General features: G+C 47.9%; 1 protein-coding gene across 1 annotated transcript in view; it reads left to right on the forward strand.

Annotated features, from left to right (window-relative positions):
• Positions 1-27,294, forward strand: part of LOC138580614 (immunoglobulin superfamily DCC subclass member 3-like) — a 158,986-nt gene that overhangs the window by 86,503 nt on the left and 45,189 nt on the right. The window contains exons 7-10 of the mRNA XM_069651287.1: positions 16,538-16,703; positions 19,672-19,922; positions 22,145-22,309; positions 22,422-22,610. Coding sequence (XP_069507388.1) covers positions 16,538-16,703; positions 19,672-19,922; positions 22,145-22,309; positions 22,422-22,610 — 771 coding nt within the window. The remainder of the gene's footprint in view (positions 1-16,537; positions 16,704-19,671; positions 19,923-22,144; positions 22,310-22,421; positions 22,611-27,294) is intronic.

Consider the following 27,294-nt stretch of genomic DNA (forward strand, 5'->3'; position numbering starts at 1 on the left):
GGCTCCTACGCTTAATGCAGAGACGTGGCTGCAGTGGGAGTGTACGCCAGCCTGCACTTAGCTGCACTTTGGTTGACCCTTCAAATCCATGGATCTCCTGGACGGGCTTGACGAAAGGACGGCGAGGTAATGGCCTTGCAGAACAAATTGCAGAACGGCCCAAGCTTTGAGGTCCGAATGATGACTTATATTCTCATATTGTGACCAGAAAGTCCAGACAAGCCTGAACCAAAACGAAGAAGACCAGGGTCTAGGCCATAAAAGTTCACAGCTGGAACGAATGGCCGGAGTATTAAAATAGGCCTAGCCATCCGAATGAGGCACTGGCCCCCCTAAATCACCTAGATAATAGAATGTAAGAGATCCCCCCTGTCCTCTGCCTGACCCTGTCTCCAGGAGTTCAGGGCTGTTCCATGGGCTTGCGCCAGTAGATACACCGCCCCCATCGGTCAACATGCTCAGGGACTAGAAGGAGAGCCGGCCTTTATTTTATTTATCGTCGGCCATTTGCAGAGCACCGACATATCCGCCAGGATACGTCGGTGCTCAGTTAATGGCAGCAGGGTGCACACCTTAAAATGTAGCAAGTTCCTTAATGGCCGAGCCTTTAGGATGAGTTCTAGACAGTACAGTTATTTCTTTAGATGGTTTGTGGGGTGCTACAAGTTGACCGTCTGCCACTTCTAAGCGCTTGTCTGATTTGTGTTGGTCTAAGTGCTGAAGTCCGGTCTTCATGTTGTTTAGGCGCCATGATTGTCTGATCAGCTCATGGACCATTAAATCTAAGCTTTAAGGAAAGTAGCCAAGGGAGCGTTCTCTGGGTGGGGGTGGGGAGGCAGCCCCTAAGTGGAGGGTGCGGTGGTCTTCTTCCAGTCTACTGAGAATACTGAGGTGCCACAGGAAACCGGAAGTCTTTAAGTGTCGTCTGAATTGGGGGTCTGAGGCACTTGAGAGTGAGTCCCCAAAGTGCCCTGCCACTGTGGTTCATAGCGCGAACAGCTTGTTTCCTAGTTTCTCTTTGGGAACTTGAGTATTTCTCTTGGGGAGATGGGCCGGCTGTGGGCTCTTTCCTGCCCCTCAGAGACTGCAGGCTGCTTGGTGAGGCAGTCCTGCCTGCTGGTGGGGACAGCTTTGTGCATAATGAGGCAGGTCTTAATGTGTGCTGTGCGAGGGAGCATTTGAAACTCTCACACGATAGACTGATGTGCTGGAATTTCGTATACCCCGTGAGTTCGTGGGCTGCAGCGTGGAAGAGGGTGCCGCAAGGTGTTTCGGTGGCACCGGTTAGGTCATAGTGCAAGGTTCTACAAACAGTTCAGCGGATTAGGTCTTTCTCTGGAGGTCCGCTCATGGACAGCCAGTGAAACCTAGGCCTGAGCTTGCTGGAAAACCAAAGAGTAATATCCAGTCAGATTTTCTGAGTGATCAACAATTATGCAAATGGCCTCTAATTAATTAAATTCATCAGATACCAGTCTTTCTCAGACACATTTGCTGTTGATATTCCAAAAATCTAATTAGATATTACATTTCAGGTAAAGTCCCTTAAATCTATTTCTTTACTACTTTCCAGTGGATGAAGAAACTGCTCATGGTAAGCACACACAGTTTGTGCACGTTTTCCCTTTCTACAAAGTTATCTGCAGGGTACATACCACGCGCTGGCAGCAGACATGTTGGCCTTTGGCAAGTTTCGTTCTTGTACCCTCTTTTTCCCCCTGCTTTGCATACGGTGCTAGTAGCATTATAGACAGGGCTGGTTACTGGTTATGGGAATATTGCCCTTACCCCATGTATTACCCTATGCCTCACCTAGGCCGCTTGGTGTGGTCAATGCCCTTAGCTAATGACTCCATCTCTGTCTATAATGCAATGCTTAATTATCACATTGAGTGCAGTGTCCCCCACCCCCCGAAAAGGGTACAGTAAATAACAGCTACACCCTAAATGCCCATATTCTGCAGGCAGAAAAATGGAGTGGAAATAAGGGCACTTTCAAAGGGTGTATGCAGAGAGAATAAGCACAAGAGGCAGCTGCTAAAGGCCAGCACTACAGCCAGGTTCCTCAGAACACAGTCCATAAGTGCTGATATTAGCCTACTCTGGAGTCAGTCAGACAATAGTTCATTCAAAGGAGTTCGAGCAGAGGAGTAACTTCTGAAGGGTGGATGGGGCGGCTGGGGGTGGGACAGAGGTTTACAGCATTGGCAGATCCGTAGACTCATAGTCTGATTGCCTGGGGAGCCAGCCACTACTGAATGGAGGGAGGGCAGCTGGGGGTGGGACAGAGGTTTACAGCATTGGCAGATCCAGAGACTCATAGTCTGGTTGACTGGGGAGCCAGCCACTAGTGAAGGGAGGGAGGACAGCTGGGGGTGGGACAGAAGTTTACAGCATTGGCAGATCCATAGACTCATAGTCTGATTTCCTGGGGAGCCAGCCAGTAACGCTAGAGCGTTGTCTCTTACCCATAGGTTGGGCGATGGCCGATGGCAAGCTCTGCCAACCTCAGAAGGGAAGGACAAAAGGACAAGGTTGTCCCTTTTATGGCAATCCATTCAGCTGGCACTTAGCACACTGAGCTGTCTTTTTAACTTGTTCATTGCCTTGGATACCAGTCGTCTAGTAAAAGTCTGGGGGCTCAGTGGGAAACTGTGGATCTACTGGGGTGGAGGTTTATTTATTTGTTTTCTTTAAGTTGCAAGTGATGAAAGGCTGTGATCTACTTACCGTACCTGTCTTTACTGGACACTTCCGGTTCGCTAGTGTGCTACTGTCAAGGATTTTAAGAATCCGAAGAGACTGTTGCTTCCTTCCTTGCCCATCTTCGCTTGAAGCAGCCGCGTCATGCTGGCCTGGAGCAACATGTCCTCCGCCCTCGTGGGAGTCAGGCACTCTTCTCTGGAGGTGGTCTGGAAGAATAAAAGCTGATGCCCTTGGGGGTCCAGGAAGCACGTACTACCCAGAGGTTTTGGCCTGGCCTGGCTGTTCTTCTAGCTCTTCAACTTTACCTGGCTGTCAGATGGGCTGCCCTCGTGAGGGTCACTTTCTGGAAGTCCTGGCTTTTAGCCAACAGCACTTCACACGCTCTCGGAGCAGCTTGTCCATCATGAGGTGGAATTTCCCATGATTGAGCTAATAAACCCGGCCTGTATGACAGTAACCTGCATGACACGGGGACAGTCGGCCGGTGAGACTTGACTCTATAGACATGTCCCTATGCGGCTGCTTTTCTCCTTTCCACTTCCAGTGCCAGGCTACTGGCAGGCTCGGACAGGACGCGCCCCTTGAGCCAGCGTGCAAGGGTTCCAGCTCCTCTGGCGCTTGCCTCCGTGCCACTGTAATCAAGGGATTCATTGTGGCACTTCATTCCCTGCTAGAACTGAACTGACAAAGCCAGTCCCTTTTCTAGCTCCATGCTTCGCAGTGGCAGGTGCGCTCTTCCTGGACAGGGTAACCTAGTGCGTGATCTTGAGGAGCCTAGGCCTAACCCACATCTGGAATGGCGCTAGTGTTGAAAAGGGTACGCCTCTGCCAGCCGCCGCTTGAGGCTACACACCCAGCCTTGAGTTCTGCTCTGCTCACCAGCACCTCCTATGGGAGACCGGTGGCATCCATCTACCCACACATGCGTGACCTCATGCCCAGAGGTGGGTCACAGTACGTGGCGTTCCTGGCCACTCCACTGCACTCAGTGTCAGACTGGGGCATACAATTGCCCGCGCACCAATGAATAAGTGTCTCACAGTCACAAATGGCAATTCCCTCCTTTTGTGACAGACTGTTTGAGTTGTACCCAAGTGGGGCGCGGGTTTGGTAAAGTGTCTTGCAAATTGTGCATTTGAAAGATTATTTGTTCAATTAAACTGTTCAACACTACTAGTTGCGTGGTGACAAAGCTCATCACACTGGCCCACTTTGACCCAAAACACTGGCCCAGACTGTTGGCCCTGCACTTCGGGCATTATCCTATTGCCCTTTAGGCCAGTCCAAGCCCGGCTGCACCCCTCTGAGTTCCCGTGGAGCTAACACTGCAGGGAAGCAAGAATTGTATTCAATCAATCCATGTTATTTCATTTTTGTTCACAAAAACATTTAAAAAAACAATACTATTAAGAATTATGAGAAGAAAACATTAACATTTGACTATCTAAATATAAAATCATACAAAGTCCACTTTCCTCATTTTACTAGAAAAAACAAATCGCTTTTTCTGGGGGTGCTGTAAAAGTGCCAACCCCCCTTTAATAGTACAAACACCGTGGCAAAGAAAGAATGAATGTTAGCAAAAATTACATACCAGGGCAGATACATAACACATGTATTATACCTGGGGGAGGGGTCTTCTATGAATCTGGTTGTACTCCTCCAGGCGACTGCAACTACATTTAAAATAACATATGCTAACTTAACATTTAAATACATTTTAACAAAATCTGCAGATCTCCAAATCCCACAGATTTGCCGGGCAGCTGTTCAGCAGAACCGAAAACGCTGCATTTAGCATTTGATGTGTAGGGAATCTTTGGCGGTTTTCAACACCCTTTGCAAAGCTGACTCCATATCATGTCACTTTCATCTCTGAATTGACTCGACATCTTCAATATCACATCATTCCAGATCTAATGCGCACAGGGCATGGTCGGCAAGTTCCAAAACCCGTGGCTTGGTGTCTGCTTAGAGTACTTCCCTGCCAGGATTGGGCCACGCCCGTCTTAATTTGGTGGTTCGTACCATGCCACAAGGAGGAGAGATGGCCTTGTGGTCGCATTGCTGATTTGGGAAAATGGCCGTTGGGTTTTAATACCAGCTTTCCTATTTGACTGACATTTCATGATTCTAAGCAAGTCATCTTTGTGGGTCATTTCTGAGAGGGTTTATAATGTCACTTATTTTATTTCAACTTTGATACAGCATTGGCCCTACCCAGAGGGTAAAAGGAAGAGGTGAAAAATAAGATACAATATTTTCACACCTGGATCGCCAGATTAGGACAGGCAAAGGATATCAGGGGGAGGTGGTCTCGCTGCTTAGGTGTGAGGAAAGAGGTAGGTTTTCAGGCTTTTGCCTCAAAGTGATGATGGAAGGTGCCACACTTATTTGGGGTGGGAGGGTGTTCCAGGCTCTGGGTGCCCTTTGGGTGAAGACATGTTTTTGTGTTCAGATTTGCTTGCAGAGTGGAATGTGTAGGAGGTTTTGGTTGGCTGGTCTGGTGTTTGTGTGGGGGATGGGTTTCAGTTTGTGGTGAAGGTAGATTGGGATTTTGAGGGGCATGGCCTTGTATATGGTGCAGAATCCTTTGAAAGTGATTCTCTGTGGTTTTGGTAGCCAGTGGAGCTGGGAGAGAGCTGAGGGGATGTGTGCGTGTTTGGGTGGGTGTAGAATAGGTCATGCTGCTACGTCCGTTATGGCTTGTAGGGGTCAGGAGTGTTGCTGGGGAGTCCAGTGAGTCTAGCGTTTCTGGAGTCCAGCTTGGAGAGCACCATTGCCTGGGCTGTGGTTTGGAAGCTGTGAAGGGGGAGGATGTGTCTTACCTTGCACTGGAGGTTTAGCTGCAGGTTACATGTTTTGTTTTGGTGATAGCGGCTATGTGGTATTGGTAGGTGGGGGTTGATGATGAAGCCTAGGGACTTGATTGGCATGGAGAGGGATTTGTGTGGGTTGGCCCTGGTGAGTTCCTTAATTGAGGGGTGAAGTTGTTTTATGCAGCTGGGGAGGGGGCAGATAAGGAGGTACTGTGTTTCGTGGGTGAGTTGAGTTTGAGGCAGTGGGTGACCACCCAGGTGGCGATGGTGGAGAGACAGTGGCCCTCATTACGACCCTGGCGGAGATCCATGGTGCAATTTGCACCATGGACCATGGCGCTGAGCTGCCACCTCCGCCATGGGGGTTGGCGGACTTACCGCCCCATTCCGACCTTGGCGGGGCGGTTAGTCCCCAATCCCCATTTACCCTTCCCCATTCCCATTTTTGCCCCATAGGGTATAATGGGAGTGGGGAAGGCGTTAATTACGCCACCGTAAATTACGGTGGCGTAATTAACAACGAGTCCCGTAGCGCCATGGATTTTTCCGCCTGCAAAAAGCAGGCGTAAAAATCACCATGGCGCTACGGGAAGTCGTAATCTGGCGGAGAGGTACGCCATGCATTACGCTGGCGTAAACCCCTCTCCGCCAGGGTCGTAATGAGGGCCAGTGTCTGAGGATGTGGAGTTGTGAGGGGGAGAAGATTCACAAGTATATTTGTATGTCTCCTGAGTATTGGCGAAAGTGGATGTTATGGTTGCTAAGGGTCTGTCCGAGGGATTAAACATATAAAACATATAAATTGAAGAGGAGGGGAGATAGGAAGGAGCCTTGTGGTAACCTGTTTTTGATGAGGGCTGTGGTTAATTAATAGGGCAGCATGGAGACAAATTGTGTCCTGTCTGTCCGTGAGTGAAGGAGGAGATCACCCAGTTGAGAACAATGCCTAAGAGTTTCATCCTGTGGGATAGGAAGCTTACTTGAATGGTGTATTTGATAGTGTCAAAAGCTACAGCGCGGCCAAAAAAGACTAGAAGGGCTGCATGTCATATGTCAGCGGGGATGTGGTGGTCATCTAGGATGTGTAGTGTGGCAGTCTCAGTGCTGTGTCCGGGGTGTAAACTGGATTGAAAGCGGTTGAAGAGGTTTTTGTGGTGATGTGTTGGAGGTGTTGACTCGTGACAAAGCGTTCCATGATTGTAGCGAGTTCTGGCAGGATTGTGATGTGGCGGTGGCTTTTAGGAAGTGTGGGGCCGAAGAATGGTTTCCTGGATGGGGGGAGATTTCACCTGTTTTGAGTATGAGGGGATGGTGCAGTGTGAGAGACAGGAGTTGATGTTGTGCGAGTGTGGAGCTAGGGTAGCGATGCCGTTGGATGCAGCACGAGCTGGGCATTATTCATCTAGAAAATTTGCTGGTTTCGTTTTGGCTGTGAGGGTGACAAGGGTGTCTTGGTCGATGAGCTGGGATGCATCCCATATGTTGGCTCGTTTGGGAGTGGGGCGTGTATGAGGGAGCATGGAGGGAAGGATTAGACTGATGTATATTGTGGAGTGGAAGTAGTCCATGAAGGAATTGCACACTGGAGTGGTTAGGGTTGTGATATGGGTGGCGGGTGGTTTGGAGAGTGACCTGATAGTGGGAAAAAGTTTCTGTATGAGATTGGGGGCAGATTGGAGCGATTCGAGGTAGCGAGCAGTTTTGGGATGGTCTATGGCCACCTTGTGCTTGGAGCGCCGGTTTTTGAGGGGTGTCCAGTTGGAGGGGCACGGGTCCTTTTCCAGGGCATCTGGCTTCTTGCTTGTTGGTTAGGGTGAATCATCGAACCATGGCTCGTGGTGATAGTTTCGGGGTTTCAGTGTTTTGAGGGGGGCAATTTGGTTGAGTGCTTGGCTGTTTCTGGTGTTGCAATGGCTAAGAAGTGAGGTACGGTGGGTGTGTGGGGTGGAAAGTGACGTTATGCCTGGCGTAAGAGAGGTTTGTGATGCCTTTGTTTTGGTTGTCTAGGGGAAGGGGTTATAAAAAGGCTGAGCATTAGAATTAAACGCTATAACGCTTGTTAATAAATCCAGATCCTTCTGGAGAACTTTGAAGAACCCAGAGGCAACTACGTGTGTGGTGCTGCGCCATACAATTCAGTGTATTTATTCATTGTAAGTGCTGGTGAGGATACATGCACAGGAGCTGGCAAATGGGGCAACAGCCAAAACAAACCAATGGTAGGGGCTGGGGCCCTAGATTAAGAAGGCACACCAAATATATGAGACAGGACAGCCGGGGGCTTCGATAGAAGGAACACAGCAAGAGCAGAGCACAGAGCAAAGGACAAGTAGGGTTGGGGGTCCTCAGGAAGCATGTCAAAGATAGGTAACCGTGCAGGTAGCAAGTTACCTCTGCTGCAGCTACAACACATTGTGACCTTTTTAGGTTTCTATCCTTGCATTCTGCTCCATTTGTAAGCGACAGATCCAGTGATCCAGTAGGTGGATGTTACCCTGATATTACCCTGTTGTCTAAAGTGGCTCTCAAGAAGGTTAGGGTTGGATAGCTATTAGATCAGAGGCGAAGGAGAACAAGCCCACGATCCATGGTGAAAAGAAAAGTTGTGGGTTAATGCTTGGAAAGGTTTTCCGATACCACAAGATACTGCTCCGGAAGCACGCCATTCCAGGCACGCCACACAGCTTTTGTTGAAAGGCACCCCTAATTGCTCAGGAATAGCAGTTGTGTTCCTACTTTGAGAGAGGTAGAACAGTGCAGGTCTGTTTCTACTTTTGGCAAGTCAGGTGATAAGTAGAATAGGGCAGGTCTGTTTCTACCTTTTGCAACGCATGTCAGAGGTAGAAAAGTGCAGGGCTTTCTACCTTTCACAAGGCATGTCAGAGATAGAACAGTGCAGGTCTACTTCTATCTTTGGCAAGGCACGTGAGAGGTAGAATAGTGCAGGTGTATTTCTGACTTTGGCAAGACATGTCAGAAGTAGAATTGTTCAGGTCTATTTCTACCTTTTGCAAGTCATGTGAGGGGTAAAATAGTGCAGGTCTATTTCTACTATTATCAAGTCATGTGAGGGGTAAAATAGTGCAGGTCTATTTCTTCCTTTTGCAAGTCATATGAGGGGTAAAATAGTGCAGGTCTATTTCGACTATTATCAAGGCATGCGAGAGGTAGAATAGTGCGGGTCTGTTGCTACTAAAATAAGCTGCTTTTTGCTGCTGCATGAAAGAACAGCGCATAGCAGGCAGCTCTGATGTGTCTAAGGTGTGTTGAGGGAGAACACTTCAGCATGGCTGCAGTCAGCATTGGGGGCGGAGGGTCTTCCAGCCTCCTGGCCCTTACACTAGTGCAGTATTGGCCAGGATTAGAGCCTTAGTTCATTGAGGGGTGCAGTGAGGGGAGTGTGCCGAGGTCGCTGTGTCCTATTTACTCGCACGCTTTGTGTGCTCGCTTGTTGATTGCAGGATCTCTGTGGAACTTTCTCGATGCGTCTTATGAAAAACCGGACAGTTGTACATTTTGCAAAGGAATAGATATTGTTTCTGGTTTCTGAGCTTTTCTGCAGCAAAAGTCAATGAATGCCTAAAAATCCAGTGGGTCGTCCTGACTAGGCGCAGTCGTTCCATATGGTCAGCTCAAAAAATGTATATTTCTATACTGACCCGTTAAGAATGTCTGTAAGGTCCATACTCTTCTGTGTTGTATGAACAAAGGTGGGGGTGGCCTCAAGTTTTTGAATGCTGAGACCGTGTGTGGTAACCTATTCGATAAGTGTCTCAATTCCCATTGAGCGGAAAAACCACACGTCTCAAATTACACAACTGATCAGATAGGCCATCTGAACGAGCCCACTACGAAGATCTATGGCTATTAGCCAAGTTGACTGGGGCCGATTTGCCCGCAACTGATTTGGCCGGTGCCGGTTTGCCTCTTCCTGTTTCGTAATTGGTATTATCGAGCCAAGTCTGATTATTTATGACGTTGTCTTGTCTTTAGAAAAATCCAATCAGGCTCTTGGTCTGTCCTTTCTACCGCTGAGCTGGCACAGCATCCTGGCTCCTGCCCCAGGCGCTTCCCGCGCGGGGCCGGGTGATCGCTTGGCCTGGGGTGGGAGGGAGAGGATCCGCCAGGGACATCCCTGCCCCCTGCAAGTGAAGTGGTGTGTCCCACCCTGCAAGCAGATGGCACTGCTGAGCATCAGGTCATTGTGGCTAACCATGGTGACGAAGGCAGACTTGGTACAGTCCGCCTTGCAAGATCTCCGTGTAATCACAATCCCAGGTGGACCAGCTCAGACTGTTTTTTATCCTGGGTGATGAAATGACTCTAGTTTTGTTTGATAGTCAAGGTTCTGTTGCACGCTATGTACATTGCCAAGACACTCAAGAGGGAATGTTGTGCTCTATTGAAGTTTAGAAATAATACTTATTTTATTATTATTATTATTATTATTATTATTATTATTATTATTATTATGGTCCCACTGGATACCAAGTGAGGACACCAAAGCAAAACCAACATTGTCATTAGTGGCCAAGGACATATCTGAAGAAACCTTGCTTACAAAATCTCTAGGAACTAAGGAGATCTGTGGAGGTGTGTTGTTTGTAGTGTGCAACAGGCATTGGCTATTGAAAAGAGCACATGTACACTGTGAGGTCATATATGGTACGAGTACCTTGTGAGCATTGCATGGTAATTGAGAAATACTTTAAAACATCACTCTGATAAAACAATTGTGACAAATCATTAGGTGAAAATAGGTTTGTGCAAATAATTTTGCCTGAAACCAAAAAGAACCAGTTTTAGATGAATTGTCTTTCCACAAAATCTAGAAAGCTACTTCTGTTCTGGGATTTTTCTGCAGAATGCCACCAGTTTTGTAAAAACAAAATACTTCTGTCTCGCATCATGCTATAGTCTTTTCAGAAATGTTCCCAAGTAAATTGAGTTTGATTGTTGTTGTATTCGTATAGTTTTGGAAAGCTAGGATATTCTGAAAGCCCTTAAGCAAACCAGCCCACAATTAAAAATAGAAACATTTCATAGTCACCCAGGAAAACCTCCCAAACACCACTCCTTATCCCCCACCAAATGGCGGTGGCACGGAATGGTGCAGCAAATCTGTAGGTCTGCAGAATTTCTGGCCCAGCCCCTGAATCAGAAAAAAGTAATCCGCCCAGGCTTAGTACAATAAATCAGCCACCACTTAATGTGCACAGGAAGCCATGCCACAGTGCAAAAGGGGAAGAATGCAAGTCGCCTGCAGTGGTGACGCATGAGGCAGTCATTGCAAAAGGGGAATAATGCAAGTCGCCTGCAGTGGTGACGCGTGACGCATGAGGCAGTCATTGCAAAAGGGGAAGAATGCAGGTCGCCTGCAGTGGTGACGCGTGACGCATGAGGCAGTCATTGCAAAAGGGGAATAATGCAAGTCGCCTGCAGTGGTGACGCGTGACGCATGAGGCAGTCATTGCAAAAGGGGAAGAATGCAGGTCGCCTGCAGTGGTGACGCGTGACGCATGAGGCAGTCATTGCAAAAGGGGAATAATGCAAGTCGCCTGCAGTGGTGACGCGTGACGCATGAGGCAGTCATTGCAAAAGGGGAAGAATGCAAGTCGCCTGCAGTGGTGACGCGTGACGCGTGGGGCAGTCATTGCATTGGGCCGCGACTCTGGTCCGTGTCACAGGCAGGTGTAAGGACCTTTTGGGGGTTCAGATCCAATATTTGGACAGGACAAAGGATTCTGATCTTTCTATTGCTTGTCAACTAGGGAAACATTCTGGCAGCAAAGTCCCTCAGAACATGAAACGATGCTGCAACGAACGCTGTTGCTTAATCCATCTGCACGGGCGCGGACCTAAACCGCAGAAATCGTGCCCCTGTAAGGCAAGAATCCCTGCACGCTTGCATCACCAGTGCGAGGGTCTGACGGAAGGAACCCTGTGTCCTCCCGGCCATTGGCAGATCTGCTGGCGCTCTCAAGAAGTGCTGCACTCAGTGCCATAGGCAATAGTTTTAGTGAGGGAGGCAGCTGGTCAGTGGGGGCTGGACCAAAATGAACCACCATAGAGTTTCAGAAAGCCCCCAAAGCCAGTACCAGATGGTGACCTTATTACATCTGCACTGACCCTGCCCGATTGGAGCCATTACCCATAGGCCTGTCTAACCTTCCACCTAAGAGCGGGGCTGGGGCGTAGCCTTCAGAGAGGCTTTGTTTAGGCCTAAAGGAGGACCCTGAGAAGGCCTGTTCTATTTTTCCTATATCTTACCCATGACACATAATCCGGGTTAGAACCTGCCAAGAAATCTGGCATATCCTTCACGCAGGAGCTGGGCGGGCAGCCCACGCATCCTTTCCTGCCACATTCACACTTGAAAAATTGCTAGTTTATGGATTGAAAAGTTTGGAGTCAAGTGCAAGCTCCGCGCGTTCCTCACCGCCTATAGAATTGGGGACCTTAGTCCTGGTCACGCCATCAATCATCACTCTTCTATGAATGGGACAGAGGACATGTGCGGCCCGTGGCATGGCAGGCCCAATGATCCCAATGGCACATGTTTCTCCCTGGTCCCAAGGCCCGCCCCCGCAGAAGAAAGGGGCTGTGACCTTCTTCTCTTGGCTCTGTGCCAGCTGAGCCGGGGTTTTGTGACCCCACTGATGGATCGCTGCGACTCCCTAATGAGATGCAGCGTAGTTGCAGCAAGGTACCCACACAGTCTGCTGCACCCTTGTTCCCCTCTTAGAGTCCGTGGCGGCTGAATACGACATCTGCCCCGGTTGCCCTTTCCCACGCTGACACGGAGCGCAGCGGGTATTGTTAAGTTCCAAGCGAGGCGGCGCAGACGGAACAGACAAGGCCAGCTGGTCACCAGGGCTCAAGTTTGTCCATTTTGGGGTGTCCAGAGACCAAACCCTATATTAGCTCTGTTGTAACAATGTTTGCTCAGAAGATACACAGATGAGATGCCGTTTCAAGCAGTCCTGGCTTGTGTTGTGTCTACTCAGTCAATGTGTGTAAGGCAGTTTGCATACTGGGGCAGCGTCTTCTCGTGGTGCCTGCGTGTTTCTGACATTTAATTTCTGTGTGTGTGTGTGTGCAGTTCTGTGCCACTTGAGTGTGGTGTTAGTTACGGTTCTTTATTCTGTATTGGCATGCTTGTTTATTTGCAATCGTGTAGGCTCTTGTACGATTTTAGTGTGTGTGTGTGTGTAGTTATGTGTCACTTGAGTGTGGTGTTAGTTACGGTGTGTTATTCTGTATTGGTATTCTAGTTTATTTGCAAATGTATGATTTATGATTTGTGTGCGTGTTTGATTCAGTTGAAGATCCGTGCTTATGGGGGTGGAGGGGGAGGCGGGTAGGGGGGGAGTGTGTGTGTGTGTGTGAGAGAGAGAGAGAGAGAGACACACAGAGAACAGTGATAAAACAACAAGTCAGTGTCGTAATCAGACTTGGGTTAGGTTCTTGGATGTGTGTGTTGCTGTTGTATATTGTTAGTCGGCCACTAGGCAGACCCACCCCTCCCACTTTTCATTCAGGGCGAGGGTATGGAAACTTGCGCTGCATCTGATGTGCCTGTTTTGGAGAAGTGAAGACTATACAATAAAAACAGTACATTCACAAACTAGCAACATTTACGACCAATTCCCGGCGCAGTTGAATTAACCCTTGGTGTTCCAGAATCCCCTGCAGTCCATGGATACAGTATGGACTAATCCTATTCGTACTTCCCTGGCCCACAGAGCAGAGAGCCCTCCAGAGAGTGTCAGCCACGAAAGCAGTTATTCTTCCATGAGTGCAGTGCTGTACTTAAGCAGCATCTCCCCCAGAGACACTGTGATATAAGAACTTCTGCACAGTTCTCCCCTGCCAGCCCCCCAGGGACACAACCTTTCCTTGAAAGTGCCTCTGCAAAGTCCTCCTCATCCCCAGAGGCACAGTCCTGTGATATAAAGACTTCTGCACAGTTCCCTTCCATAGTCCTTTCATAAAAGAGCCCCGACACAGCCCACTCCCCCAGAAACAAAGTCTGTGTTATAAGGATTTCGGCACATTTCCTCCCCTAGGTAGATAATCCTTTCTTGAAAGGGTCTTTGCACACAGTCCTCCTATCCCCGGGAGACACAGTCCTGTGATATGAAGACTTCTGTACAGTTCTCACCCCAGGGGACATAGTCCTTTCTAAGACTTCTGTACAGTTATCTCCCCCAGGGGACATATTCCTTTCTGAGACTTCTGTACAGCTCTCTCCCCCAGGGGACATATTCCTTTCTAAAGCTTCTGTACAGCTCTCTCCCCCAGGGGACATAGTCCTTTCTAAGACTTCTGTACAGTTCTCTCCCCAGGGGACGTAGTCCTTTCTAAGACTTCTGTACAGCTCTCTCCACCAGCGAACATACTCCTTTCTAGGACTTCTGTACAGTTCTCTCCCCAGGGGACATAATCCCTTCTAAGACTTCTGTACAGTTCTCTCCCCATGGGACATAGTCCTTTCTAAGACTTCTGTACAGTTCTCTCCCCAGAGGACATAGTCCTTTCTAAGACTTCTGTATAGCTCTCTCCCCCAGGGGACATAGTCCTTTCTAAGACTTATGTACAGTTTTCTCCCCAGGGGACAAAGTCCTTTCTAAGACTTCTGTACAGTTCTCTCCCCAGGGGACATAGTCCTTTCTAAGACTTCTGTATAGCTCTCTCCCCCAGGGGACATAGTCCTTTCTAAGACTTATGGACAGTTCTCTCCCCAGGGGAAAAAGTCATTTCTAAGACTTCTGTACAGTTCCCTCCCCAGGGGACATAGTCCTTTCTAAGACTTCTGTATAGCTCTCTCCCCCAGGGGACATAGTCGTTTCTAAGACTTCTGTACAGTTCTCTCCCCAGGGGACATAGTCCTTTCTAAGACTTCTGTACAGTTCTCTCCCCAGGGGACATAGTCCTTTCTAAGACATCTGTATAGCTCTCTCCCCCAGGGGACATAGTCCTTTCTAAGACTTCTGTACAGTTCTCTCCCCCAGGGGACATAGTCCTTTCTTGAAAGCGTCTCTGCACAGCCCTCCTCTCCCCCACAATTCTCTGTCGTCCCAGAAGCACAGTCCTTACTTGTAGGTGACTCTGCACATGTCTCCCAGGGATGCAGGTGCTCTCAGCCGCGTCTCTACGGAGGGAACAGGGTGTGCACTGGCCTCCTTTCATAATGCCTTTGCACCCCTCCCCCTACCCCACCCCTTCCACTACACTCACCTCTGCAGAGACCAGCAGGAACCCTGGTGCTGGGCACGTGCAGAACACAGAAACTGCGAGCTTCCAGTTCTTGACGAATTTAAACGGTTTTATTGTGTTAAACCATCACCTAAACATCTCTTCAACTACATTTCTTCATATATATATATATATATATATATATATATTTTGCACACACAAACGCACAGGTGTGTGAACTTGGCTATCGTCAACCATAGATGCCTCGCCTAAATCACCCCCAACCACCATACACCCCGCCCCCCCCCCCCCCGCCACACACACACCTTTGCCTTTGGACCCCTGTGTGCAATGCTACATATAATTCCCCCAGGCTGTCCTGGGTACTTCCAGGGGACCCCTTGTTATTTGTAAAACGTATCTTGTGTGTCTCGGGATACTTGCCTATAGCTATAGGGGCATATTTAAGATTCACACGATGGCTGACATGGGACTTTGCAGAACGAACTCTTTTCTTAGGCAATGCTGCCATCAAGTGGTCAAATTATGATTACATGTTAGTGGCTCAGGAAACACTTCATTCTTTCTGGCCTTTCTGTTTTTAAACTGCCGTTGGTTGACCACATCATTGAGTTTTTCAGAATAATTCAACACGTATTCAGACTTGGGAATTGAATGCGCTTCTAGCTTTGAGTTCATGCGTCTGACATTTAAAAACACACATGTTCTGGCCTACAAATCAGCGTTCCATATTGATCCCCTTCTGAAGGAAATCCCAGGAATGGAAGGAACGCTGGAGCCCTGCTGACTGGACTCATCTTGTCACCCCAAAAAAAGGAAGAGTCTACGAGCAACACATGATACTCTAGGAAAGGGGACATTGCAAAGCATGGAGTGGCATGTACACTCCGAATATCTGCGCTTTGGACTCTTACCCCTAAACTGTGCACCACCACTGCTTCCCCAGAGGTGGGTTTGGAGCATTAAAACTGACCTATAATATGAAAATGACATCACAACTCCTCTGTAATCAGTTATTGCACTTCAGTTGTGACATCACAATACCTGCTGTTTGAGCCACCACAGAATGGAATTCCAGGTGTCACTGCAGCACTTAATTAAAGCCATGAAAAGCTTTTAAAATTCCTTGCTTGTAAAATAGTTTTCTGTGATACTTTACAGCCATCAATTGACAAGGAGATGTTTATGGTAGACTGTGTAATGTGTGCACTGCTGAATTTTAACACACGTGAGAAAGAATCTGCATATTATTACTAATTGTATAGCATGAAATGAAAACGCTTTTTCAATGCATTTTATTAAATTTCTTAAACTATTTTTCTACAACACATTGTTTGTTTGTTTATTGATTTATATAGCGCACCAAACTCGGAGCTATATGGGCGCGTTGCCAAGTACATTTCAATTTTTCAAGTTCCACATAATAGTGATTACACAAAATGTTTTCACAGATTCCACCCAAAAAGTATTAGAAGCTGCATATTACATTTTTAAAATCCAATCAGGCTGTACATTATTTATATGGATCAGCAGCTGGAAGTTCTCTCACCACACATTAAGCAAGAGACCTGGTGTTAAAGGGATTGACAGTGTAGGACCATGTGTTATAAGGAACAAAATATCCCCTAGCGTATGTAAAAAGGATGTGGCAAGTCACCTCTGAGGTCTATGACCTGATAAATTGAAAAAAGCCCGCGCGCGAGCACACACACAAGCGCGCGCGGTTACACAGTGTCATGCCGGCCCTGGTCAGAGGCGGGTGCATCATCTAACTCCTGTCTTATGTCGTTCAGCTCCTCCAGAGTTCATTCAGTGGCCGCAGTCTGTGAGCAAGCCCCCGGGCAGCAGCGCCATGTTCACCTGCGTGGCACAGGGCGTGCCGGAGCCACACCTCCTCTGGCTTAAGAACGGCAAGATCCTGACGCCAGGAGAAAATGTCAAGCTCAGCAACAACAACAGGTGAGGGCCACGCGTGCCACCAACCAACAAGATAAGTGAAGGAGCGCTTCTGAACTCGCGTGGGAGCAAAGCCATCGTTTGCTATTCAGAAATGGCTGATCTTATTACAGTGTTTCACAAACTTGCGTAAGGCAGCCAATAACCAATTATCGGCATGCGACAGTTTGATTTTAAATTGTTAAGAAGCACATTTCTCAACTGATACGATGTTTAAAAATCATAATCAATATTTGAAGGAGCCAGCGTTAACTCTTGCGTTACATCGAGGTATGTTTAATAGTATTTGGCTGCAGACAAACGTTCGGTTTCTGGTCAAACACCAGGTGGCTATTCTGAAAATGTAAATATATAACTTGCAAAACTTCCCATGAATGTGTTTTCACTTTCCCGCCCCTTTTCCTCCACTTTCCCGTCCCTTTCCATAGCTTCCCTGCCTTTCCCATTTCTCACAGTCCATTCTGTTCCCTTCATCCCCCTTTCCTTGCCTTATGTTCCCTTCTCTTTACTTCTCCATCGCATCCTTTCCCTTGCCACATGCCCTCTTCCTTTCATTTTCCTTCATCTTCCTCTTACCCCCGCCTTTCCTTCTTTCCATGCCTTCTTATTGTCCCTATATTTCGCCATTAAATGTTTGAGCTGAATTCATATTGAGTATTAAAACCCATCTATTTAAAATCAAACGGTCTCTCCGCCATTAAACATTGGATGGCTTTCTACTCTAAACTCTACCAAAACAGAGATGCTCCTCTTCCTTGGCAAATACTCTCTCTCATCTTCTCCCCTGCCTCCACACCTGCCTATCCAGTTCCCACCTGACCCCCTACTCCGCCTCAGCTACAAACCTGAGCCTTCTCACATCTTTTCTACTTTCATCTCAAAAACTGCAATGGCGGCTGGCCTCAACCTCCAAAATATTAGGACAATCAGACACCTCCTTCCTCTCAATGCCGCCAAGCTTCTCTTAACCACTCTTGTCTTCTTTAAACTGGACAATTGTGCCAGCATACTCTTTGGCATCCCCAACTATGCTTTCTGTCCGCTGGACAAGATCATTAACTTCACTACCAGGACTCTCTTTGAACTCCCTCGCTTTACACCTACTTCCTCTTAACATCACCAGGCTGGGCGGCTGACGATGCAAAACAGGGCCAGAATAAAACATCTTCACTACCAGGACTCTCTTTGAACTCCCTCGCTTTACACCTACTTCCTCTTAACATCACCAGGCTGGGCGGCTGACGATGCAAAACAGGGCCAGAATAAAACATCTTCACTACCAGGACTCTCTTTGAACTCCCTCGCTTTACACCTACTTCCTCTTAACATCACCAGGCTGGGCGGCTGACGATGCAAAACAGGGCCAGAATAAAACATCTTCACTACCAGGACTCTCTTTGAACTCCCTCGCTTTACACCTACTTCCTCTTAACATCACCAGGCTGGGCGGCTGACGATGCAAAACAGGGCCAGAATAAAACATCTTCACTACCAGGACTCTCTTTGAACTCCCTCGCTTTACACCTACTTCCTCTTAACATCACCAGGCTGGGCGGCTGACGATGCAAAACAGGGCCAGAATAAAACATCTTCTCCTTGTGCACAAATCTTTCCATGATAAGGCACCACTGTATCTGTCCTCCTCTGTCTAATTAAACAAGCCTTCTTGTGATCTGCGCTCTGCCTCCTTGACTACCCTTGTGGCACCCCGCCCTCCCTGTGCTTCCTCTCGCTTCCGCTCTTTCTCTCTTCTTGCTCCACTTGCATGGAATTCTCTTCACCCAGACGTCCGAGAAAACAGTCCCCACCCATTTGTTCAAAGCCAAATTGAAAGCCTACCTCCTCACCTCGGAGTTATCCTCTGAGCCTACCTCTCATCGGCCTTCATGCTTATGTGTTTCCCTCGCCTCTAACCTGCCTGTGTCCTTCACTTTCTCTGCCTCCACTCTAACACTTCTTGCATCATAGTCACAGAGCTGGCTGTACCACCTACCTGCACTTAAGCATTTTTATTATGTTGATTGTCCTTAATCTATGTAAGCCCACCCATGTATTGTCCCGGTGACTGTTCTGTTTACTCCCCACCACAACCTGGTCAGAATGTCACTGAAGCTCACCCCATTGTAAGAAGCTCACTGCTTCCCATCAAATCTGATATCTATTGTATGTTCTTTCGCAATCAAAAGAGCATTGTTCTTCTCTGTATATCAATGAATAGATTAGCAGCTACCTCCCTTCTACATCCTGCCCTCTTCTCTTACTCTCTTCCACGACCTAACCTTCCTACCTCTGTCTTCTCCATCTTGCCCAAGACTTTCTTTGCCTAGGTTTGCCAGTGGGTTTTCCCAATCCTCTGTATTGGGGGCACACGTTTCCTGATCCCAGTGTTAGCACTGTAAAACGCGTCCCCTTTTGCTCCAGCATAGTCAAAAGCTAAGCACACAGACATGGCTGTGCTAGGTGGTAGGTGGGACTGTCCAACCCATCCCAAAGGAGATGAACAATGCGTTTTGTTGATAAAAGATTTTAAGTGTGTCTGATATATTTCTTGGCAAGCTTGAAAATGCCCTTTCCATGACTGTTCTTTTGGGGGTTCCATGTCATTTCATCGCGGGATGTTTTTTCGCTGGATTTTTTACAGTGAATTTTTTAATGAAAAAACCCATCACATTTTTTTCAAATTATTTTTGAGGGGGGTCCCCCCCAAGTCCCCCATTCCCTTTAATTTCTTATCTATGCCCAAACACCCACACCCCATATATATAATTTTCTAACCCCCACTAAAAAATGTGATGGTTTTTTTTCATTAAAAAATTCACGGTAAAAAAAACCACGAAATATCATCCCGCAATGAAAGGACGTTGTACCCTTTTGGGCCACCAGAGGCTCTGGTGTGTCTAATCTGGCTTCCAGGCGATGCCATTTGCTCTTTGTTCACCAGGCTTGCCTTCCCTCTTCTTCCCCTCTTCAGCACCCTCATGATCCAGCGCATCACGTCCAACGATGAAGCCATTTATCAGTGCATTGCAGAAAATACCGCAGGCACCAACCAGGCCAGCGCCAGGCTGGCAGTCACGCTGTCCAAGGAGCTGCCCAGCTCCCCCGAGGACATCAAGGCCATCCCTGTGTCCACCACCGAGCTCCAGGTGACATGGGCGGTGCCCCCGCTGGAGGTGACGGAAGGCATCATTGGCTACGTCCTGCACATCCGTAAGGCTGGAGGTGAGCGGCCGTTGACTGCATGCATAAAGGGGCCAGAGTCGTGGGTAATATGGGAGAAACAAGAGGCGGCAAAATGCTGTCCTGACTATGCCACTGCATCAAGTAAGGGGTGACTGGAGACTTAGTGCCACGTTTCGAGTATGATAGTGCAGTACAAAGTGGAGGTAAAGTGGCAGTAACGGACCTACTAGCGCTTTACTGCGCCGCCCTATTCTGAAAGTGGAGCGTATGGCTGGATACTTGTCATCCACTTTACTTCCAAATAAGGGAGGATTTTACTGGAGGCAGAATGACCGACTCTGATAAATGCTCCAACACCCCAATGGAGTCCATGATTGGGGACTAACTCCACCAACCTGCCACTCGCAATTGGGCATATTTACCGCCAAACTGGGCGTCAGCATCAGTACCTGCGCCTGGCAGATTTAGCACTGGAAAATGGCGGCACTAGGTCTCAGGGCTCAAAACGGCCCTGTGGCAAACAGATCAAACGTCTTCCCAATTCATTTCCTCTACGAGACCTCCTTGTAACAGCCAAACGCCAGGCCTTTGCATCACTCCAAAACCATCATGCCACAACCCATCCAAAGAATTACTCTGATTCCACCAGTTTTTGAGTGGCATTTTGTTTTCCCTACCTTAGCTTCAGGGCATTCCTTGTTTCACTACCGTGAACCGGGTACTTCAGCGTGTTATGTACACGCAGGCTCAAGTAGACGAGCTCAGGTCCATTTTAGTGAGAAGTAGACGAGCTCAAGGCCATTTTAGTGAGTAGACGAGCTCAAGCCCATTTTAGTGACAAGGTGATGAGCTCAAGTCCATTTTAGTGAGAAGTAGACGAGCTCAAGCCCATTTTAGTGAGAAGTAGACGAGCTCAAGTCCATTTTAGTGAGAAGTAAACGAGCTCAAGCCCATTTAGTGAGTAGACGAGCTCAAGCCCATTTTAGTGAGAAGTAGACGAGCTCAAGTCCATTTTAGTGAGAAGATGAGCTCAAGCCCATTTTAGTGACAAGGTGATGAGCTCAAGTCCATTTTAGTGAGAAGTAGACGAGCTCAAACCCATTTAAGTGAGAAGTAGACGAGCTCAAGTCCATTTTAGTGAGAAGTAAACGAGCTCAAGCCCATTTAGTGAGTAGACGAGCTCAAGCCCATTTTAGTGAGAAGTAGACGAGCTCAAGTCCATTTTAGTGAGAAGATGAGCTCAAGCCCATTTTAGTGAGAAGCAGACGAACCTGAGGGAAAATCGGGAGATTACCCAGCGTTCCTACTTTTTGCAGACAGCCAGCTTATTGGCCACTTTCTGGTCTATTATGATTTTGTGAACTGAATACCGATTGCCTTACCTGTCGGTCACTTGGTTTGAAATGTACTCGGCATGTAAGACTAAGGGGTTATACCCAAAGCAATACCAACATCTTCCACCTTCCTCAAGAGGCAAAGGGCCTCATGGCAGTGTTTCCGCAGAAGTACTGCCAAACTCTATTACTGTTAACGCAACTCGCTCCAGTGCAAGTACTGCCCGAGCGAGGATGACGGTAAGGCGCTGTTATCCGCCAATTCTGAGGCCCATAGGACTCCATGGGAATATTTTCAGAATAGCTGCGAGCAGTCATTTTTCCCACAGTAATTCAGACGATTTTTGGCGTCGAAGTGGGGGATTTACCGCGAGCATATGGCTCGAGGTAATTGCTGCACTTCAGGGCCAAACCTGAATTTGGCAGTGTGGTAAACATGGTAATTCCATTACCACCAAATAATTTGCTGGTAATAGAATTACTGCCAATTGTTTACCATACTGCTAAATTCGTGCCATGGCCCCAAAGCAGGGTATTCTACCATTCAAACTACTAGGCAATTGACCTGACTTTGCAATTGGTGGAACGCCAGCTACGGTATCCAGAAGTGGGCAGTGCCAGGCAAAGCTCTTTCTCGGGGCACAGACTAAGCATTGCAGTGCTGCCTTCGATAAAGAATTGTGACTGTGCAACACAAGTTGTGAAATTAAGCTTTGTTTTTAAAGTGTGGATTCCCACAACTTTGAGAGTCACGCGCACGGGAGAATAAACAGCCAAAATCATCCCCTGTTGATGACTAAGCCTGGGCCTAGCGGGCTGTCAGGGACCAGGACCAGGAACCAATGTTTATCATAGCTAAACCCCTCCCCAATTGTCTCATAATGTCAGTTGTGTACCATGAAACATATGACTTTGTGTCTTTTGCAGAGCCCGACAGCCGCGAGCTCCAGGAAGCCGTCAGTAAGACCACCTTCAGGCATGTCTTTACCAACCTGGATCCCTCCACCACTTACTCCATCTACCTGAAGGCTTACTCCCCTCTGGGGGCCAGTAAGGATTCCGACGCTGTCCTGGCCACCACCATGGGAAGTGGTAAGATCATTTGTACACTAGTTTTCTGATGGTTGCACCCCTTTGTGGGTTCTCCTGTGTATGAAAACTACCTTCTGCGAATGGCACATGTTCACATGCCTACTCTGTTCAGCTCCTGCAGCCCTCGACTTCTACACCAAGGTGATCAACACCACCTCAGTACAGGTCTTCTGGGAGCTGCCTCAAAGACCTGCCAAGATTGAAGGATTTCGGCTGTTTCACCGTAAAATCCCCTCCAGTCATTTTGAAGGACCCCTGATCTTGTCCAGCACAGCAAACTCCTTCATTTACACAAACCTGGGTAAGCGCATCTCAGTCGTGACCAGAATTGCTCCCTCAATGCCTATCTGTGCACAACCGCTGCTAGAATTAAGCTTCATTTAATCTTCAACAGTTGCCTCTCGCACCAATCCCTGCCCATATCCATCTTTCTATCTCTTTCTTCTTCCATAGATTTATCTTCTCTCTGCATTCTTCTCACTATCCTTCCATCACATTTTTCCAACGGTATACATATATCCTTCCACGGATATCTTTCCCCAACAATTAGCACCCTGTTCAGCACCCCCAATCAGCAGAGGAGGATTCTGAGCAATTTCGCCCACTATTAACCCAGATTTGCCCAGAATCCCTCCTCCCTGACTGGCTGTGCCGATCAGGAGGCCTTTGGTATCGGCGCCCCGATCCCCTTTACCTTCTCCCCTCTACCTCTCGGTTTGTCTGCGCCACTTCGTGCCTTGTTTCTTCATGGCTGAGGTGGGCAAGCTTGCTCTCCTTCCTGCATTCAGCGGCCCAGCCCATGCCGTCACACATAGCTCTGGGACGCCGCATGGGCAAAATAAGCCTTTTCTTTGTTTTTTAAGGGGGTCATGAAAGCCCTGGAGCAGGCCGAGGGTGGCTTCCCCGGCCATTAGGAGCCCTCAGCTCTTCTTAACGCCATTGCTTTACTCTGGGCCACTAAGTAGGGCTACTGGGCTCCTAAAGACCACGAAAGCCTCTCCCCGTGGGGATTAAGGATGAATTGTTACTCAATATTTTGCCAGTTATCCACTTATGTATCCCGCTTGTATTTACATCTAAGTTTCTGGATACATCTCCACACTCTTTCCTTTGATCGCTCCACTCATCCATCTCACTATCACCCCTCTCTCTCCTCCTGTCACTGACCATCTTACAGTAGCTTTCCAGCCATCTCTTGTCACCTCTGCCACAGCCATAACAAATATTTTGAGCCCTGCTTTTTCTTCATGATGACCTCCTTGTGGCCATCTCCATCGCGTTAATCCCTTTTCTCTCTTCTGCCTATCCACTCCATTATTGAGCCACCCACTCTGTATCCCTTCTTTTCACCATTCTGCCAGTAACATCCTTTATACTTAATTCATCATACTCTGGCCTCTCTCCCTCTCTCTTCACATATCCTTCCTTCCCTTCATCTTGCATTTCCACCCATCTCTGACCCCCTATTCCATGTCATAACCCTTGGTCTGTGTCCAATGTACCTCCATCTGTCCACCCCATCTTCATGTCTTCTCTTATTTGATATTTGTATAGCCACTCTGCACTTTCTCACACACATGAAATCAACAAACTCATTACCACACGCTCCCCATAGAGACCCTTTCTAACAGAACATGTCTCAATCCCACCACGCCCCTATTATCCCCTAGATGCTTACCACCACACTATCTCATCCACCACAGAGACCACCCACCCAAACAAAGCAGTGGCACTGCCATCATATATAAAGACACACTGACACGTATTCATCCCACACACCCCATACACTTACTTTGAAGCTCTATCTCACCTGAACCCCTCCATCACACCCACAACCCATCCTTATCCACCTCATGTACTGCCCCCAACACACAATCCCAAATTCCACACTGATTGGGCTAGCTTCATAACTAACAACAACAGCCCCCCCGCCCCCCGCATCAATACCTACCTTGGCGACTTCAACTCTGCTAGTGCCCATCCAGACACCAATCACATACTAAAGACTATCCTTGCTCTTCTCGCCACCTATGACTGCACACAACTCATCACCTGTCCCACACACATCGCTGGAAACACCCTGGACCTTTGGATTTCAAGCAAACATCATATGCCTGGGGAAAATCAAATCTTGGCATTGTTGTCTGACTACTTTGCAATCCCCGTCACACTTGCTATACCACACAAGATCCCCCAAGCTGCCACACATCCCCCTCACCATACAGTAAGACAAACCAAACACATCACAGACACAGCCTTAGCACCACTCGTATCACTCCTCTCCTCCATACAATTGCACCCCTCAAATCACAAAAACCGAGCAGCCACCACTACAGACCATGGTTCAACAGCTCCCTCCTCTCTGTCAAGCAGGAAGCCAGACATCTAGAAAGAGCCTGGCTTAAGAACCCATGTCCCGCAACCCGGGCACCCCTCCAACACTGCTGCAACAAATACAAAACAGCCATCCACAATGCCAATGGCACCTATTTTTTTGTTTTTATTGAATTTATTTTACGCCCAAACCCAGAGGTACCACGGCCTAATTTAGAGTATACTTTGTCTTGGGGGTTACATATTTGACAGTAGAAACAAAACAGTTTACTATTGCATGTTATGTTACACTTCCTAGAGATCTAACAGGGGTATACATAACAGAGGGCAGAAGGCTTACAGGCAGGTATAGTAGCTTGAGTGTTACAAACGGAACAGGTAAAGAAGGTGGGGAACGGTAGCTCCGTTCTGGGCTGAGTTGTTAGGTTCTAGCTGAGGGGACAGGCGTGTGGCTAATATTTGATAAAAAGCCAGGTTTTAAGGAGTTTCTTGAATTTGTTGAGTGAGGGCTCGTTCGTGATGTTGGAGAGGAGTGGGTTCCAGTTTCTGGGGGCCGCTAAAGGGAAACTGGATCTGCCTGTTCTAGTGTTCTTGAATCGTGGGATGAATAGGTGTAGGTGGGTGTTTGATCTGAGTGTTCTGGTAGTATTTCTTTGGCTAAGGTTTTGATTGAGGTAGCTGGGAGCAGTACTTGGGACACAATTATGTGTTAGGGTGAGAGTTTTGTGAATTATCCTTGCTTCAATCGGAAGCCAGTGGGCTTCTCTTCTGTATTGCGATATGTGATCCCTTACCTCCAAGAACTCCAATGCGCCACCCATCATACATAGAAACTATTCAACAATATCAAATCCCTCTCCAAACTGACATCCACACCTTCTGCACCCCATCCACTACAGAATGGAATTTCCTAATGGATTACTTCAACTCCAAAATACACATCAGGCAAACCCTCCCCTCAGCTCTACCACTCCCACCCGCCACTCCCAACTATTTCAACCTATGGGACACCTTCCACCCCATTGACACAGGCACCCTCATTACCCTAACTGCCAAAACGCAACCAGCACCCTTCATGGATGATGCATGTCCACCTCAAGCCGTATCCATTTGCATCACCACCCTCGCTCCCCACTCGTTCAACATCATCAACTCCTGTTTCTCGTATGCTACTATCCCCTGTGGAGTCAAAACTGGACAAATATTTCCCCTCCTCAAAAATTCATCCCTCAACCCCAGGCTCCCCAAAAACTACTGCCCCATTACCTTCCTGCCAAACCTCACCAAAATCGTGGAATACTTTATCACTACCCAAATACACCAACACATCACCATAAACAAACTATTCTACCCCTTCCAATCTGGCTTTCGACCTGGACACAGCAGCAAGACGGCTAAAATTCACATCTTCGATGACCTCCACAACATCACAGACAAAGGGTGCACACCGCTACTCATACTCCTTGACCTCTCTGCAGCCTTCAACACCTTCAACCACACAAATCTACTCGACATACTAGCTGAAAGGATGAACTCTCAGGCACCGTCTTCAACTGGTTCACCTCCTTCCTCACGCACGGGACACTTTGTCTCTGTGCCCCTTTATTGATCAGACTCAACTGCGGTCAAGCAAAGGGTTTACAAGGCTCCTCCCTGTCTCTACTCCTTTCAACCTATATATAGAATCACTTGCACAGACCCATAGCAAACACAACATCCATTTCCACCAATACACAGACATCATGCAAATATGCTTCCAAATCTCATCCCCTTCACAACTCCACACCCTCAAAGGCTGTCTCGCCACTATCACAAAGTGGATGCCACCCACATCCTCAAACTCAACCCTTCCAAAACAGAATACCTTCTCATTATGCCCCCGGGCACAACCAAAACCTCACCCCCTGGACCCAAGAACTGACCATGGACAACTCACACATATCTCTCTCTCCACATCCGTCAAATTCCTTGGCTTCACCATCGACCCACACCTTTCCTTCACACACCACATAGCTACTGTAACCAAAACATGCAATCTGCAACTACACCCTCTACTCAAGATCAGACACATCCTTCCCCCTGACAACTTCTGCACAGCTGTCCAAGCGGGACTATGGCAATGCTCTCCTCACTAGACTCCCCAACTGCACACTTGCCCCCCTGCTAGACATACAAAATGCACCAGCCAAACTCATCCTCCACCTACCCAAACATTCATACATCACCCCCATTCTCGCCCTGCTCCACCAGCTCTCTGTATCCACCACAAAACCCTATTTTAGTGTCATGACAAACTCAAACACATTACTCACACAAACACTAGACAAGCTAGCCAACACCTTCCACACATTCCACTCTGTAAACAAACATACTCGCAAAAACAAGCTTTTACCCAAGGGGCACCCAGAGCAGGGAACACCCTACCTCTTCACATCTGTACAGCACACTCCATCACCACTTTCAGAAAGAGCCTCAAAACATACCTGTTTCCCCACACATTACCCTGTCCTCCACAACCACCCCTGTATCTTTATCTTCCTATCCACTCCTAAAACCTTTTATTTTATAACTTCTTTTTCTACTCCCACCTTTTCAAACTTTTAACCATTTAAGGCACTCTGAGACCCTGTGGGTAGGGCCAGCGCTGAACA

This window comes from Ambystoma mexicanum, chromosome 1p (genome assembly GCF_040938575.1).
Source record: "Ambystoma mexicanum isolate Mex_15411 chromosome 1p, UKY_AmexF1_1, whole genome shotgun sequence".
Lineage (NCBI taxonomy): Eukaryota > Metazoa > Chordata > Amphibia > Caudata > Ambystomatidae > Ambystoma > Ambystoma mexicanum.